This window comes from Ambystoma mexicanum, chromosome 7p (assembly GCF_040938575.1).
Source record: "Ambystoma mexicanum isolate Mex_15411 chromosome 7p, UKY_AmexF1_1, whole genome shotgun sequence".
NCBI classification, from domain to species: domain Eukaryota; kingdom Metazoa; phylum Chordata; class Amphibia; order Caudata; family Ambystomatidae; genus Ambystoma; species Ambystoma mexicanum.
Window position 1 is genome coordinate 297,926,078 of NC_090939.1, and position 14,538 is coordinate 297,940,615.

General features: G+C 47.1%; 1 protein-coding gene across 1 annotated transcript in view; it reads left to right on the forward strand.

The window, feature by feature from the left end:
• The window catches only part of LTN1 (listerin E3 ubiquitin protein ligase 1), a 1,629,727-nt gene that overhangs the window by 442,432 nt on the left and 1,172,757 nt on the right, over positions 1–14,538 (forward strand). Inside the window, exon 12 of the mRNA XM_069636371.1 lies at positions 14,045–14,234. Coding sequence (XP_069492472.1) covers positions 14,045–14,234 — 190 coding nt within the window. The remainder of the gene's footprint in view (positions 1–14,044; positions 14,235–14,538) is intronic.

Consider the following 14,538-nt stretch of genomic DNA (forward strand, 5'->3'; position numbering starts at 1 on the left):
TCCATTAATCCCCTTCACAGATGCGAATGAGATGATATGCACCTCTCAGGTCAAGTTTGGTGAACACTTAGGCGCCACAAACAGCCTTGATGATGTCAGAGATCAACAGTAAAGGGTATTTGTCCTTTATGGTGACATGGTTTAGACCCCTATAATACAGGCATAGACGCAATTAGCTGGGATCTTCTTTTTCAGAGCAAAAGATAACGATGCTCCCGCTGGGGACTTGGATTCAGTTATCATCCCGTTTTTTAGATTGTTTTGAAGATATTCATATGAGGCTTGCTTCTCCTGTATAGAAAGTATAAATATGCGTCCAAATGGCACTTGGCTGTCTGGGGTCAGTTTAATCGAACAATCCTCTGGACAATGCACTGGAAGACTCCTCTCTTGGTCGTCCAAGAAGACGTCTGCATATTCCGAGTAAGTCTTGTGTACCAATTGCAAGTCTCCTATGGAGGTTGAGTTAGAGACAGTAACTGATAAAATCACTTGAATTGGGACATTGGTTTGTAGTTTTGTTGTACAGTGCTGAGTACAATGTTCAGAACCCCAAAAAAGAGTACTGTCTGTCCAGTTAATGTAAGGATTGTGTAAACGGAGCCAGGAGAGACCCAAAATCATGGTAAATGGGCTGCACAAATCAAATCAAAGAATAAAAGTTCCTGATGTCCGGCGATGGTTATTATGATGTCTTCCATCTGTTCAATAAAAGGTCCAGATACTAAAAGGTATCAGTCAACCTCGTACCTCAATTGGTGCATTGAGCCACGTCTTTGGACATCTGGGAATATTATGTAATTTGGCCCAAGCAGCATCCATGAATACGCCTGCTGCTCCACAGTCCGCGAAGGTAAGTACATGGTGCAGGATTATGTCCTGTAAGGATATGGTGGCATGGAGAACAACCAGTTGATTAAACAAATGTTCCAAGCGGTTTGCAGAGCAGATTGGGGGACTTAAAGCAAACTGGCACGGCACACCCGCTTGTGCATCCCTTTCAGGGCTGGGCGACTGCGTTTCCCGAACACCTTGGTGGGGCCAACGGACAATCCTTTGCAAGATGTTGTGTATGAAGAGGTGTAGTACATACATAAACCTAATTTTCGCTGTCTTGCTCTTTCTTCTAAGAAAGGGGACCACAAGCTGCTCCGATTTGCATGGGTTTGCTGTCGGAGGAGGAAGTCAAGAGTGGCATGACTCCTACAAAACGGACGGTACTTGGTTTGTCTCATTTCTTTTGTTTTTGTTGTTTGAAGAGACCGTAATCAGCTGAAGGACTAAGTTAATCAAGTTGGCGAGTGAATTTGGTCGTTGAACCCTGTCCAGTTCATCCTTAAATTGTTCCATTAAAACACAGCGAAACAACGTGATCAGGGCAGCCTCAGGCCAGGTGGTCTCATTAGCCAATTGTTTATAAAGGGTCTCATAAAATATATCAGTAGAACCCTGACGAAAGTCCAACCGGGCTTCCTGGGTTGTGGAAGCGAGCTAGGGGAAGGCCAAACGTAGCCCTTAGGCTTGCCACAAACCCCTGATAGCTAGCTAGTAGGGGTTCATTGGATGTAACCACAGGAGTGGCCCAGGCAAGTATGCTGCCAGCCAGGTTTTGAACCATGTAATCTATCTTCTCACAATCGTTAGGGAAGTAATGTGGCTTAAATGTATACTGGATAGGACAAGCGTCTAAAAATTGCTGAAGGTGTTTTGGAGAGCTGTCAAATTGCCCAGTAGATAAGGTGGTAAGCGGCAGCTTTGTGGCCTGGGCGTTTCTTATGGCAACCATTTGCCTTAGCTTGCTGTTTTCCATTTTTAAGGTTTGCATCTCAGTAGTGAGGGTTTGGACGGTAGCAACCAACTGTTGCATTTGATCAATTTTACTTACCAATTTGGTGTACCTGGGTTTTTTTTTTACTCCTGTATTTGTTGAATAATGGGCAATCTCCAATGGAAGCCGCTTCACCACCTGTCTATTCCGAACCGGTAGCTGAATGCCTTCCATGGAAGTGTGGGTGTTCGGAAGGAGGAGTCGGACACAAAAAGACATGTTCCATTTTTGTTTTATAAAACTAATATGAAAAGGCCCAACTCTCCCCATCACTAGCGAGAATACCCTTCCTAACTAAGAAACTAAGGTTGCTTGTCCGCCTTTGTAAATTGCCCTATCTGTCCCTATTACTGTTTGAAACAAACTTAAATAGACCAAGGGAAGTCTAATGTTCGCCTGGTCTCTCCAGTTCACCAGTTAAAGTTGTTTTTTCCTTTCACTGAGACAGACCGTCTCTTTGAGTTCCTGTAGCTCTTCAGCAAACTTTCTCTCTTGCTTTCTGTTTCTCTCAGGTGATAGGCTGCTCCACTGTAACCTTTCTTGACACTCAGTTTCTGATTTATATTATTTTCCCAGGTCTTCCTTTCTGTAGTACTTGTCTGGGTATTCTTTCCCCCTCTTCAAGGCCATCTTCACCACCAACTCTTAGTCTTATTATGTCTCTTCCTTTACTGCTTGAAACTCGGAGAGATAGCGTTAGCTCCCCTCTTTCAGGCTGTTTACTTCTATTCTGACTTTGCCTGTTATTTAGGACTCAGTCTTGTGTACTGGGACGAGGCTTCACTATCGCACAATATTTTTCTTTCCCCTCAGGGATCTTCGTTATTTGCTTACAACACCGTTTTAGTCCCATTTTTTCATTATCGTGACTGTGACATGTTTTCGCTGATTCAGAAGTATATGCCAGGGGCCTCCCGGTTCCCCAGATACCTTTCTCTTGATGGGGGCCAGTAGTTGGATGATTCTTTCTCGTTGTTGCCTACTCTGCTTCACTTCCTTGGGTCCTTGTTGGACTCCTCTGCTCTGGCACGGCGACTCAGAAGTGTCGCACATTTCCAATTTGGGCGGTCTCAGCGTTGTTCCTTGGGCATCCTGCCCACCACTTCCACTTCGTGGTCACACCACCACCGGGATGCTGATTGCCCTCGCAGTCCTGCCAACACTACTCTTGTGTCTGCACACGCTGGCCTTCCAGTGTCTCATACTCTCCTTCTCTCGCTATCCACAAGTTGCAGACTCTGTGCCGGACCTCTGCTCTGCCTCTCGTTGGTATAATGTCAGGGGGCTTCCCCTGCACATCAGGTTCTTCTGCTCTCTTCCTCCTCCGCGCAGTTACATATACATCTTGCATTAAAGGGATATCATCTCTTTCTTGTGCACTTGACTTTATTCTTGCATTGTCTTCAGCAAAAGATAACTGTGTCCTATTCTACAGTTTACCAGATAGTCCCATATTGGAAATTGTATTGGTTTGTCTAGGGAGTTCCTCACAGGAACGCAAGTCCTTGTCCCCTAAGGGGAATCTCTCCCGGTGAGGTGCCAGTTGCCTCGACCCCTAGGGAAGGTGTTGCAGAGCGGGGTCCGCTTCCTAGCCTCGTGGGGGTCTACCCCTTGGGTAGAAGGGGTGAATGCCTGCGATTCATCACAGAAGCCGCCTGAAGGGGAGACCCTCTTTGGGGCTGGGGGGCACAACCCTCTCTGCGATGCCTGGGGATCAGATGAAGCATGTAGAGTTGGAAGCAGGAGGATCGACAAGTCAGGAGACCAGGATGGAGCAGATCCAAAGGAACAGACTAAACAAGGGGAACATGGGATGAAGCAAGACAATACAGGAACTAGCGGGCATGGATAAGGGGGTGGGCGGGTCAGAGCAGTAGAAGAAGACGACAAACAGGGAGCGCCATGGAAGAAGATCAGGAGGAGCACCACTAAACAAGAGGAAATCTGACGTTGCAACGCACCGAGCTTCGGGATCCCCATCTCTATGTAGGCAGTCGCAGGTCCCGTCTACCGGGAGTGGAAACCAGACGAAGTAAGCAGGGTGTGGCATCTTGGGATGTGCAAGGCGTCTGACAGTGGCTGCCATGTTGGTTGTGGCAACGCTCCATCGTTGCCATGGAGACCCTTGTGGACTCAATTGGCCGTCCCGCATGACAACAGGTGACATTATGGACTGTGATGGTTTGATTTCGAGTTTGCGAGAGATGTTGAGACTGAAAGTACATCATTGTATAATGAGACCAGGAAAGTCACCGGTTTCCTTGCCACAGAGGAAGTTGTCTCTGGTCATCCTTCGGAAGCACACACAGGAGTGTGGGTTTCATCTATACATTATATTGGGATATGGACTATATCATTGGTTAATTATAACGTGCTTAATGCCCAGACGTTTCTAAGCGCGGACCTGGGGGATGGAACCCGTGTTGCTAGTGCCGTCTTGATTCCAAGGTGAGCATTTTGCCCCTGAGCTATCCTCCCGAGACTATACTATGCACCTCTTCTGAGCCTGTCCGAGTGCCCTATCACAGTCTAATCTGTTACCAACCAAACTTTCCCACGTTCCTCAGCATTTTTTACTCTGCAGCCAGTGTGTCGGTCATAGTATCATCTGACTCAGGTAGCATCCTGACAGCTGACGCACTGAACCCCCACCTATCACCACAGAATACCAAAAAGGCACGGAAGAACTAAAAAGCAAAATCTCATCCCTAGACAGAGTCGGCGAAATTGAAGCCACAACGGAAGAAATCGAAACGACTCTCTATGAATAAAACTTCAAGATCAGAGAGGAGTGGACAGGCTTACTGCGCTCGAGGCCAGGTGCAACGCCCTTGATAGCAAACAGGAAGATGCAGAAAATAGATCGAGATGCAACAACATTCGCCTGAGTGGAATCCCGAACTCTGTCCCCGAGGAGAAATTTGGGGCCTACATCAACAACCTATTCCGCTTCATCTTAACACTCCCAGACGAAGCACTCCTAGAACTTGACAGAGTGCACGGGGTCAGAGCTAAGCAGAATGCAGCCTCTCCGCCGGATGTTCTCGTGAGAGTCCACTTCTACAGAGTTAAGGAAGAAATGATGCGCGAAGCCAGAAGCTTGGCCCGCATCCACTTCCGAGACGCCCCAATATCCCTCTACCAAGACCTCGCAGCAGCCACTCTAGCAAAGAGAAAAGCCCTTAAACCAATGACCGAATGGCTTCGGGACAGGAAAATAATCTATTGGTGGAGTTTCCCCACGGCTCTTTCGTTCATGTGGGAGGGCAAGTCACGGCTCATCCCTTCTCCCAGAGAAACTGAGAGCTTCATGAACCCGGAAAGCAAGATGGAAGACCCCAATAAGTCCACACACAACGCGGAGGGACCCCAACGGGAAACCCTCAAATCCTGGACCAGGGTGGAAGGACGCTGTAGACTGCAAGGCGCCCCGAGCAAAAGTAAGAAGAGTTACAACCACTAAGAGAGGAGCCTTCGTCCACTACGGCCTCAGCCCAAAGGAGCCCCCACGCCGCCCAATACCCAGCTGGCAGGGAGCAGCTCAGAAACAGTAGCCGCTTGATCTAAGCCATGGACCCTCCACCCCCTCTGGCCCCAGGCCCAGATCGATCGGATGGCTCAAAGTGATGCCTGGCAGACTGGGGGAGGGGACTCGAACCCCTATAGAAGCTCCTGCAACTTCAACACCCAAGACATAAATGCCGAACATTCTCCTACTTCACTGTTTAGTCAAGAGGCACAGTTGCCTCCAATCACGTTAGCGCAACGGTCCAGCCAACTGCCCCGTTGGTCGAAGGCTGGCCCGGAAAACCTGTTGTTGGTTGGGGGGAATCTTGGGGGAGGGAGACCACACGGAGGGGAGGGAGACCACGAAAAAAGGAATCTCCAAGGAGAGAGCAGACTACCAAACTATCATTGGCTTAAAGGATGTGTTCGCTAGATAAAATACTTAACATAATGACCTGGAACGTGCAAGGCCTGAACGCCCCAAGAAAGTGGAAATCGGTGGAGCACAGACTGGACCAAATAGCAGCCGACATAGTATGCCTTCAAGAAACCCACCTAGTAGCGGCAGATGAAAAACGGATACGCTTTAGGCTACTTTGCCATGCAGAAAAAAAGGGGCGTCGCGATCCTGCTAAACCAAAACCTACCGCGAACCCAGATCACTACCAAAGGAGACCCTCAGGGGAGATATCTACTTCTAAAAGTCCTCCTAGTCGAACTCCCGATCACCCTAATGGCAATCTATAGCCCATACAAAGAGCAAGATCACTTCCTCCGTAACCTTCATTCCAATCATCACAGCCTTCACCGACCACCAGTTACTAATGGGGGGAGACTTCAACCTCCCCCCTGACCCGAGCACCGACAAGACGCTACCTCCCACGAGGGAAGACTTTTATCAAAGCCCTTGCCATGGCCGAATTCCTAAGGGAAACCAAAACGATTGACATATGGAGACTACGCAACCAGGAAGAAAGGGACTACACATTCTTTTCCCACATCCACAAGGGTTACTCGAGAATCGATTTACTACTGGCCGCAAACACGATGGCCCCTTATGTGGAGGAAGTCCAAATTGGGCACATAGCTATCTCGGACAGGCGCTGGTGACGATGAACCTGCTACTGCAGGGTTTCCCGATGCCCATCCAACGGCAATGGAAAATGCAAGACCAAATCCTGTTGGACGTCGCCTCCCGCTCAGACCTCACTGAGGCGGTCCAAAACTACTTCAAGGAAAACACGACCCCGGACGCCCTGATGGCAACTAATTGGGATGCCATGAAACCAGTGATCCGGGGGGCGGCAATGGACGCAGCAGCAAGACTCAGACGACAAAATCAACTGCAGCAACTGAGGCTGGAGGAGAAGGTAGTAGAACTGGAAAACAAGCTCAAAAAGCGCCACACTAAAGCAACAAACAGAGAACTAAAAAGAGCGAAAGTGGAACTGGAAATACACCTAGCGGACTGGGCGGCCAGAGCCCTAACCTACACTAAACAATTCTATTACTTCAACAGCAACAAAGCAAATCGCCTCCTAGTGCACAAACTGAAAAAACTGCAAACAAGGAACATCATCCAATGCCTGGCTGATAAAAACGGCAACCTTCACTACACAGAGGCAGAAAAGCTTGATACAATGGCACAACACCACAAGGAAATCATGACTGGGCCCCCGACGTTGGGCTCGGCCATAGCACAGTTTCTGGCCTCGGTCCCAAAGAAGCAGCCGCACCAATCTCAGCGGAAGAAGTAAGAGAGACGATCCCCCTCCTGAAAAACACGACCCTGGGACCAGACGGGCTAATTTCCAAATTTTACAAGAAATTTGCTTACCTACTGGCACCCCAACTGGCAAGCCTATTCAACTCATTCCTGTCCACGGGCTCTACCACAGCTGCCATGGAAGAATCGCAAACAATGCTTATCCCAAAACCTGGGAAGGACCAGACGCAATGCACATCATATAGACCCATAGTACTGCTAAATGATGCCAAAATATTCGCAAAAATCCTGGCGAATAGGCTGACTCCGCTCCTCCCCGACATCATTCACCCAGACCAAGCGGGCTTTATACCAGGGCGGGCATCCAGGACAACATTGGCAGAACTGTTGACGTAATCGAGTCAACAAACAAGATGGGCTCAGAACTGACGGTCCTCTCCCTAGACGCGCACAAGGTGTTCGACATGCTCGACTGAGGCTATATAAGGGAAACTCTACTGCACTACAGCTTCGGCCCGAACTTCGTAAAGTGGGTCATGGCCAACTACCACTGCCCCTCCACGAGATTGCACCTAAATGGCGCCAGATAGGACAAAATCAACAGAACCAGAGGCACTAGGCAGGGATGCCCCCTGTCCCCACTCATATTTGCCCTGTCATTGGAGCCATTTGCCAGTAGAATCCAACTCAACCCAGCAGTACAAGGCCTCACAATCAAGGGGGAATCCTACAAAGTGGCCCTATACGCAGACAATGTGCTACTAGCGGTCACCCATACGAAGGAATCCATACAGGCCCTATGGCAAATTCTAGAAGAGTTCAGAGCAGCCTCAGGGTTTACAATAAATATCTCAAAATCCATAGCGATGGGCATTAATGTACCTAAAAAGCTCAAGACGGCACTGGAGGCTGTATACCTGATCCCCTGGGCAAAGGGGAGTATTAGCTACCTAGGAGTCCAAATACCCAACAAAACGGAGAAAGTGTACAAGGCAAATTTTCCCCCACTTCTCAAAGAATTGAAAAATGACCTGGGATGTTGGCGGAAACAAGAAATCTCATGGTTTGGCCGAATCACGGTGGCGATCATGAACTTAATCCCAAGGCTGCTATACTTTGGACTTGCCCTCCCAGTAACCATTTGGAAAAAACCCCTCCAAAAGCTTCAGGCAGACCTACTACACCACGTCTGGGAAGGAAAGAAGTCACACATCCCGAAGGGTATCATGCTCCGGAGTGCCGCAATGGGCATCTTAGGAATCCCGAGCGTGGCTAGGTACGGCCTTGCAGCTCAGCTTGCCCCTGCCTTCGCATGGAATCTATCCACTAACCGCCCCAGGTGGCTACTACTGGAAGAAGACTGGAGCAAGACTCCGATCGAGGCGCTGCCCCACATGAAAGAACCCAATGGCACCCACGACCCGGGCCCGCTACCCGCAATGAGAAACACAGTATCTAGTTGTAAACCGGTGGCTCGCCTATGGAAATGCAGAAGCACAATGCGACCCCTCTCACCAATCTGGGACAACCGACTTCTCCCCAGGAATCTCACCAAACAATTTCATGAAATGGAGAGACAGGGGCCTGAGAACCATGGTAGACTTCTTCGAAAATGGACACCCACTGAACTTCGAGGAGTGCAATGCCAAATTTCAGATCCCAGAGACAGAAAGGTTTCGTTACACGTAACTGAGACGCTGGCTATCGAGTGAGCCGGCCAGGAAGCATGGGAGTAGAGAACTCACAACGCTAGAACACACACTCACGGCCAATCTTCTGAGGGGGAAAATGTCCACACTGTACAAACTCCTGGACAGGGCGGACCCAACTAAGAAAGAACCATACATGCAAAAATGGGAAGAAGACATAGGAAGAACTTTCGAACTGGAGGAATGGAACCACATCTGGACCCGAGCACACAAAAGCTCAAAATGGAGAATGAACAAAGGGGCATTCAAGGTGTGCTTCAGGTGGTACAGCACCCCAGAGATCCTAAACAAATGCAACCCGACCATTCCCGCACAGTGCTGGATGAGCTGCCCGGACCGAGGAACCCTGTTCCACCTCTTTTGGACTTGCCAGAAAGCCACCCATTTCTGGAGAAACACCCTCGAACAGATCAAAACAATAACTGGGCTCACTATCCCCTGGGACCTGGGCCCGTGCTTCTGGGGCCGACGGGAGAAGGCCAATTCCCCTTAACAGGTTGCATGGCAGACCTCTACTCACACCTCCTGACAGCCGCCAAGATTTCCATCGCCAGACTGTGGAAAAACCCTGAGGGCCCATCCAGGCAAATGTGGTGGTCCAAATGCTGGGAAATAGCAGCAGCGGAAAAGTTCACAGCCATCAGGTTCAGTAACAAAGCCAAGTTCGAGCATATCTGGACCTCTTCTTGGACTACACACAATTCCCCGGAATAGCAGGGCAGCCCCCAACGCTGCGTTGGATGGAAAGTCAGGACTGAGGGGAAAGACGCACTACGCCTGGCAGGAGGACCAAGTGGCCGGCACCTAAAACCAAGACGCTAAACACCTTGTAGTCCAAGTCGCAAAGTTCTTCAGAACCCATCCCCCAGAGGAGCCACTCCGGGGCCCAAGCACCAAGGCAACCAACATCCCTACACTAAGCCAACTGTGAAAGACTCCATCTTCCCGTCCCTCTCCTGGACCTCACCCCTCCCCACCACCCCTCCAAGGGACTATTACTGTTCTTTGTTATTATTTAGCTGTTTTGATTATGGTTTCTTTGTGTTATTGCAAGCTCCAAGAATATGTAACATATGGACCTCCGCAAAGCTTGTAATATTGACAAAACAATAAAAAACAATTTTGGAGGAAAAAAAAAACAAGCTTTGGAAAAGCCAACAGAGTTGGCTTCTGTATCAGCATTAGCAAGGCATTTGTTAGGCTTCTGCTTTTGCCCAGGTTCTAGCTTCATTTTCCATGTGTTACCATCTTATGGCCAAGTGTTACCATTATGGCAGTGCCTGGCAAATGCCAAACCTGTTGGCTTTGCCAATGCTTCTAATATGATTTCTTGCCAGGGGTCCTCCTTTTTTCGGCCAGTGTGGAGTCGTTGGCAGATTTCTCAAATGGGACATTATCCGCATTCAAGATGGTGGCTTCACCATGACGTGTTAGTATGCCAGCGTGATGTGAGTTTTTACTCTTCAGGTAATGCAGGCAGCCTTAACCTTCAACGGTTTCCTTCATTGCATCTATACTGACCCATTTTTCCTTCTCTCCGCTTTGCCCTGGTCCTTCTGCTCTAGTTTCCTTACCCTGGCATTGCTTCAGCTATTCACTTTTCTCTGCCAGGGAGGCTGCCTGCCTCTTTGCCTTCTGTTTCTTTCTGCTATTTGACTATGCTTCCCAAGCCACCATGGACATTGTGATACCACAAGTGAGAAGATCATTGCATCCTTAATCTCTGTGCACACAAGAAGAGGGTTTTCTCCCCCCCTCACTGTTTTTCGTGATCCACAGAATCTCCTTGGGTACCACTTATCCTCCACCTATGATATATTGATGGATGCATGGTGGTCCATTGAAGGTTACCCCATCCACATCAAAAGGAGAGGAACCCTTGAACCTCCACGCACTCGAGCACATATGAGCAGGTGTGCTTAGACTTGACATCAGTTCTTGTAGGAAATGGTTTGATCCTATTGTTAATAATAATTTAAGCACATCATTTGTGGTCTTGTGGTACCAACAGGTGTTTGCTCCACTGGCTCCCTTACCTCTGAGAGCCTGCAATGTGTGTCCATCTGTCAGGAGCCACCAGCAGGTATTACTACTTATTCTGTCCTTTCTCCTATTTTTGGGCATCAAAGGTGGAAGCTTTGCTGATCTCACAGCTCGTGTCCTTGTGGGGGACGTATTTAGCCAGTACCCCTGGCTTCTGCCCACTGTATTTCTCTTCCTCATTGTGCCTCTTCTTACTTTGTCCTGGGATTATTATTGACTTTACTTTTCTGTTTACTTAGAACTGCGTACTGGACTTCACTTGGATTTCCTCAGCATGTATTGATTCTGTTTTTTCATGGAACTGAACTTTAAACTGGTTTCTATTCTTGTGCTATTGGGTAATGTTTGGACTATTGTGTCTTGCATCATTAGGCGCCTTCCTGTTAGTTCCTGGTTGTTCTGTTCTCATGGCATTGTGTCTCCAAGAACTTACTCGATCAGCGCCTGTGTTTTTGTTCATCTTTTAGGGGAACCTTTTTGTCTGTGGTCAATTAATTCATCCCCACCTTTCTTTTCCTGAGACTGAATTAGTCCTTATGCCAGTTAGGAAAAGCGTAGATGATGTTTCGCAGCAAATGGAGAGCACCTGTTTCTGGCGGTTAGGGGATCCATATCCTGGAAGAGTTTACCAGCCTTTTGAATACTATCACACAAGCCCATCAGGCTCTATGTATAGAAATGACCACAGACTGTTCAGCCACCAATAGGCGGTTGGGTCAGATGCAGGCCTTTGTAAACCTGGTTCCAAATTTCCTGAATTAGGAACAACTGTGACCCAGCCTTAACCTTTAGCAGACTACCCCCACTTTTAACACGTGCCATAAACTCAGGACAACATGCATCCTCAACCAGACTCCTGGGTACGCCCATGCCCTTTCCTTTGGCACTACCTTAATGGTTGTCTTTTGATCCAAAGGCTTACAGAACATCCTCAATTAATTAATGTAAGCTTAATTTCCTTTGTCTCCATGCAGCGTTTCTGGACTCTGCTTCCAAATCTACCCTTTTAACATCCTGTCTCTGTGGTATGGCAGGTACTTGGAGTAATCCTTTTTTAGAGACCAATGGTCCTTTGTTATGCAATTTTGACGCTCCGACTACTGCCTCTGATTTAGAACATCTGGACTGAGGGCAGGGAGGAAAGATTGTTTTCCAGTATATCACATAGTTTAATCAACTGGTGACTCCCATTGCTTGGCCGGAGACCCAGAAGGCAGCTGTTGGATTTTATTTTTCTACATCGGCCCCCTGGACTTGGTAAAAGATGACTTAGTCGCCATGCCATCTTTGCATACTGCTTTTCTTGACCTGGCGCTTGGAGTGCCGATTCAAACGGGGGCAATCTGAGTACCACAGGGTAATTTCATAAGCCTCCAGCATATGTTACCCCCTCAACACTCTGGTCTAGAGAACCTTCTCCCTAGCTGATTTAAATTGTGAGGGATCAGGGACCCTTTCTATCTGAAGAAAGAAAGGCGGAAGACGGCAGGATTGGGCATTTGTTGTGGTAAATCGGGTCATTTCATCAGGGAATGTCATGAAAGAGATTCCAGGATGTTGGGAAATGCTTGTGCATGTTCCTGCAAGCAACAGATGGGATGAGCAAATCAGGTGTCCGCTCCTCATCTTTTGCAAACACTCTGCAACTGGCAGTTCTTCTTGTGAACCTCTAGGTGACCTTATCTTGGTTTGGTGTCTTCTCTGTTGCAACAGCAACTTTGTTGGATTCTGGGGTCACTGGTAATTAATGATATGGCTCTATCATTTGCACAATCATTACACATCTGAATTCATCCAGGTGGTCCATGGCACTCTGCTGTGCTCTGGTCCAGTGATGATCTTATGGCATGTTTGGTCATTCTGAAATTCTTGCCTTTGACCTGACGGAGACCCATTTGTTTGGTGTCATTTTGGTCCCACCCTGGGTTTCATAGTATAATGCCATGGTTGACTGGGTACAAAGAACATGGTCGGTCGAAAAGATACATGTAGTATACTTAGCTAGTGGTGCCATAAAAAAAAGTCTGCTTTATTGAAGTAAAACATGGCAGAGACAGAGTACAAAGCGCAGCATGGCAAGTATTCCACGCGCTTCACTCTCTAAGGTAAGGGACTGCGTCTCAAATTTGTAGCTGTGCAGGTTTTTTGGAGGACAAGAACTATCAACCCAAGGCAGCATAGTCAATGTTGAGAGATCTTGGGAGTCATGGTCCGAAGTGTTAGGAGAGCCACAGGATGCAGATGTCTGCCTTAAGTAGTGTTGTCAAGACTGGTCACTGGTAATGGTAAAACCAGGGAGCAACACTTCTTTATGCCGTGTTATGCGACAAACTGTTTTTTAAATAGTTAATCTTTCACTAGTTTGTTTTATTCAGTTAACACCATGCGGCACTTACATTAAAAAAATATTAAAAGGGCATCATAAATATTATGCATGTTTGTTAATTTCGTTGTAAAGGACACTCAAATAGGGAAAGGCAACACACATAAATCATGTTATTCAGATTCACGAAAGGAGAAAAATATGTTCTTCTCACCCATTGACAAAATGAATCCCAAATCAAGAGATATACTAAGAAATGAAGGAGTTTGTTCTATCAATATTTTTTTAATGTCAACCGTATTATTGATAAATTGCTCTTATGTAATAAAACCGTTGCACAAAAAAATGTAAATGACATGCTTGCTAAGCGTATACAAAGGTTTTTACAACCGAACATCAAGTGGAAGTTGCTTTTTTTGAGGGGCCTGCAATGTTTGGACTACAACTCCCATTGGCCCTATTCAGCATTGCCAATGGTGAGGCATCATGGGAGTCATAATCCAGAACATTTGGAGATCTGCTTTATTTGAGAAAATTAATTATCACATTTATTTCACCCCACATCCCTTTGGAGAAGTGACCTCTCATTGCTCGACTATACCTTCTCCAGGTGGGCAAAGGACACTTGTACAGTAACTCAAGCTTGCTTAGAGCAGGATGGTGATCTAGGGGCTTCAACACAAGCATCGGGAGATTCTAACTGGCAACAGGTGTTTGAAGTCAACATTGCAGTCAAGACTGATAAGTGACCGGTTCATAAACGTTTGCCTTGAGAAACGGGTCACTGTTATTTTTGCAACTGATTGACTCAGTGAAACCTGATATGGTTTTACTTATAATATTTGTGATTCACATCAAATGAGTATGATTAAAGCAAATAACTTGATTTTCACGCTTTTGTAATTTAGGCATGTGCTGACTCAGCAAAGTACTCATTGGTCTCAAATTGGCTAAAAGGAGGAATCCTGGGTGAGAAGCTGGCTACACTTGCAGATGAACTGTGTGATAGAGGCTTGGAAAAGAGGACATATTCAGATTCCTGCTACTCCGAGAGATGGGCCCTTCTCAGCTTGGTGTTGTCGCAGCATGTTAAAAATGGTAAGTAATAATACTTTGAGCTTACTTGTTTTTTCACTTCAGCAATGTTAGTGAAGTGTACTAGGACAGTCGGTCTCAACTGATTGAGATATTGCTACAATTGTGTCTTGGTGCAAGGATAAATGTGTTGTGTTCAGACAAGGGAAATGAGGAAGGCGGTACAATAACAAATGCACTTGCAAATGGATATACATTTAAAAAAGAGGGCTACCCATCCCATGATACTAAAGAAACCACAATAACGCTGCTGCTAAATCCAAAATAATAAATGTGAAGTATGGTTGTTTGAAAAATATAGAAAAAG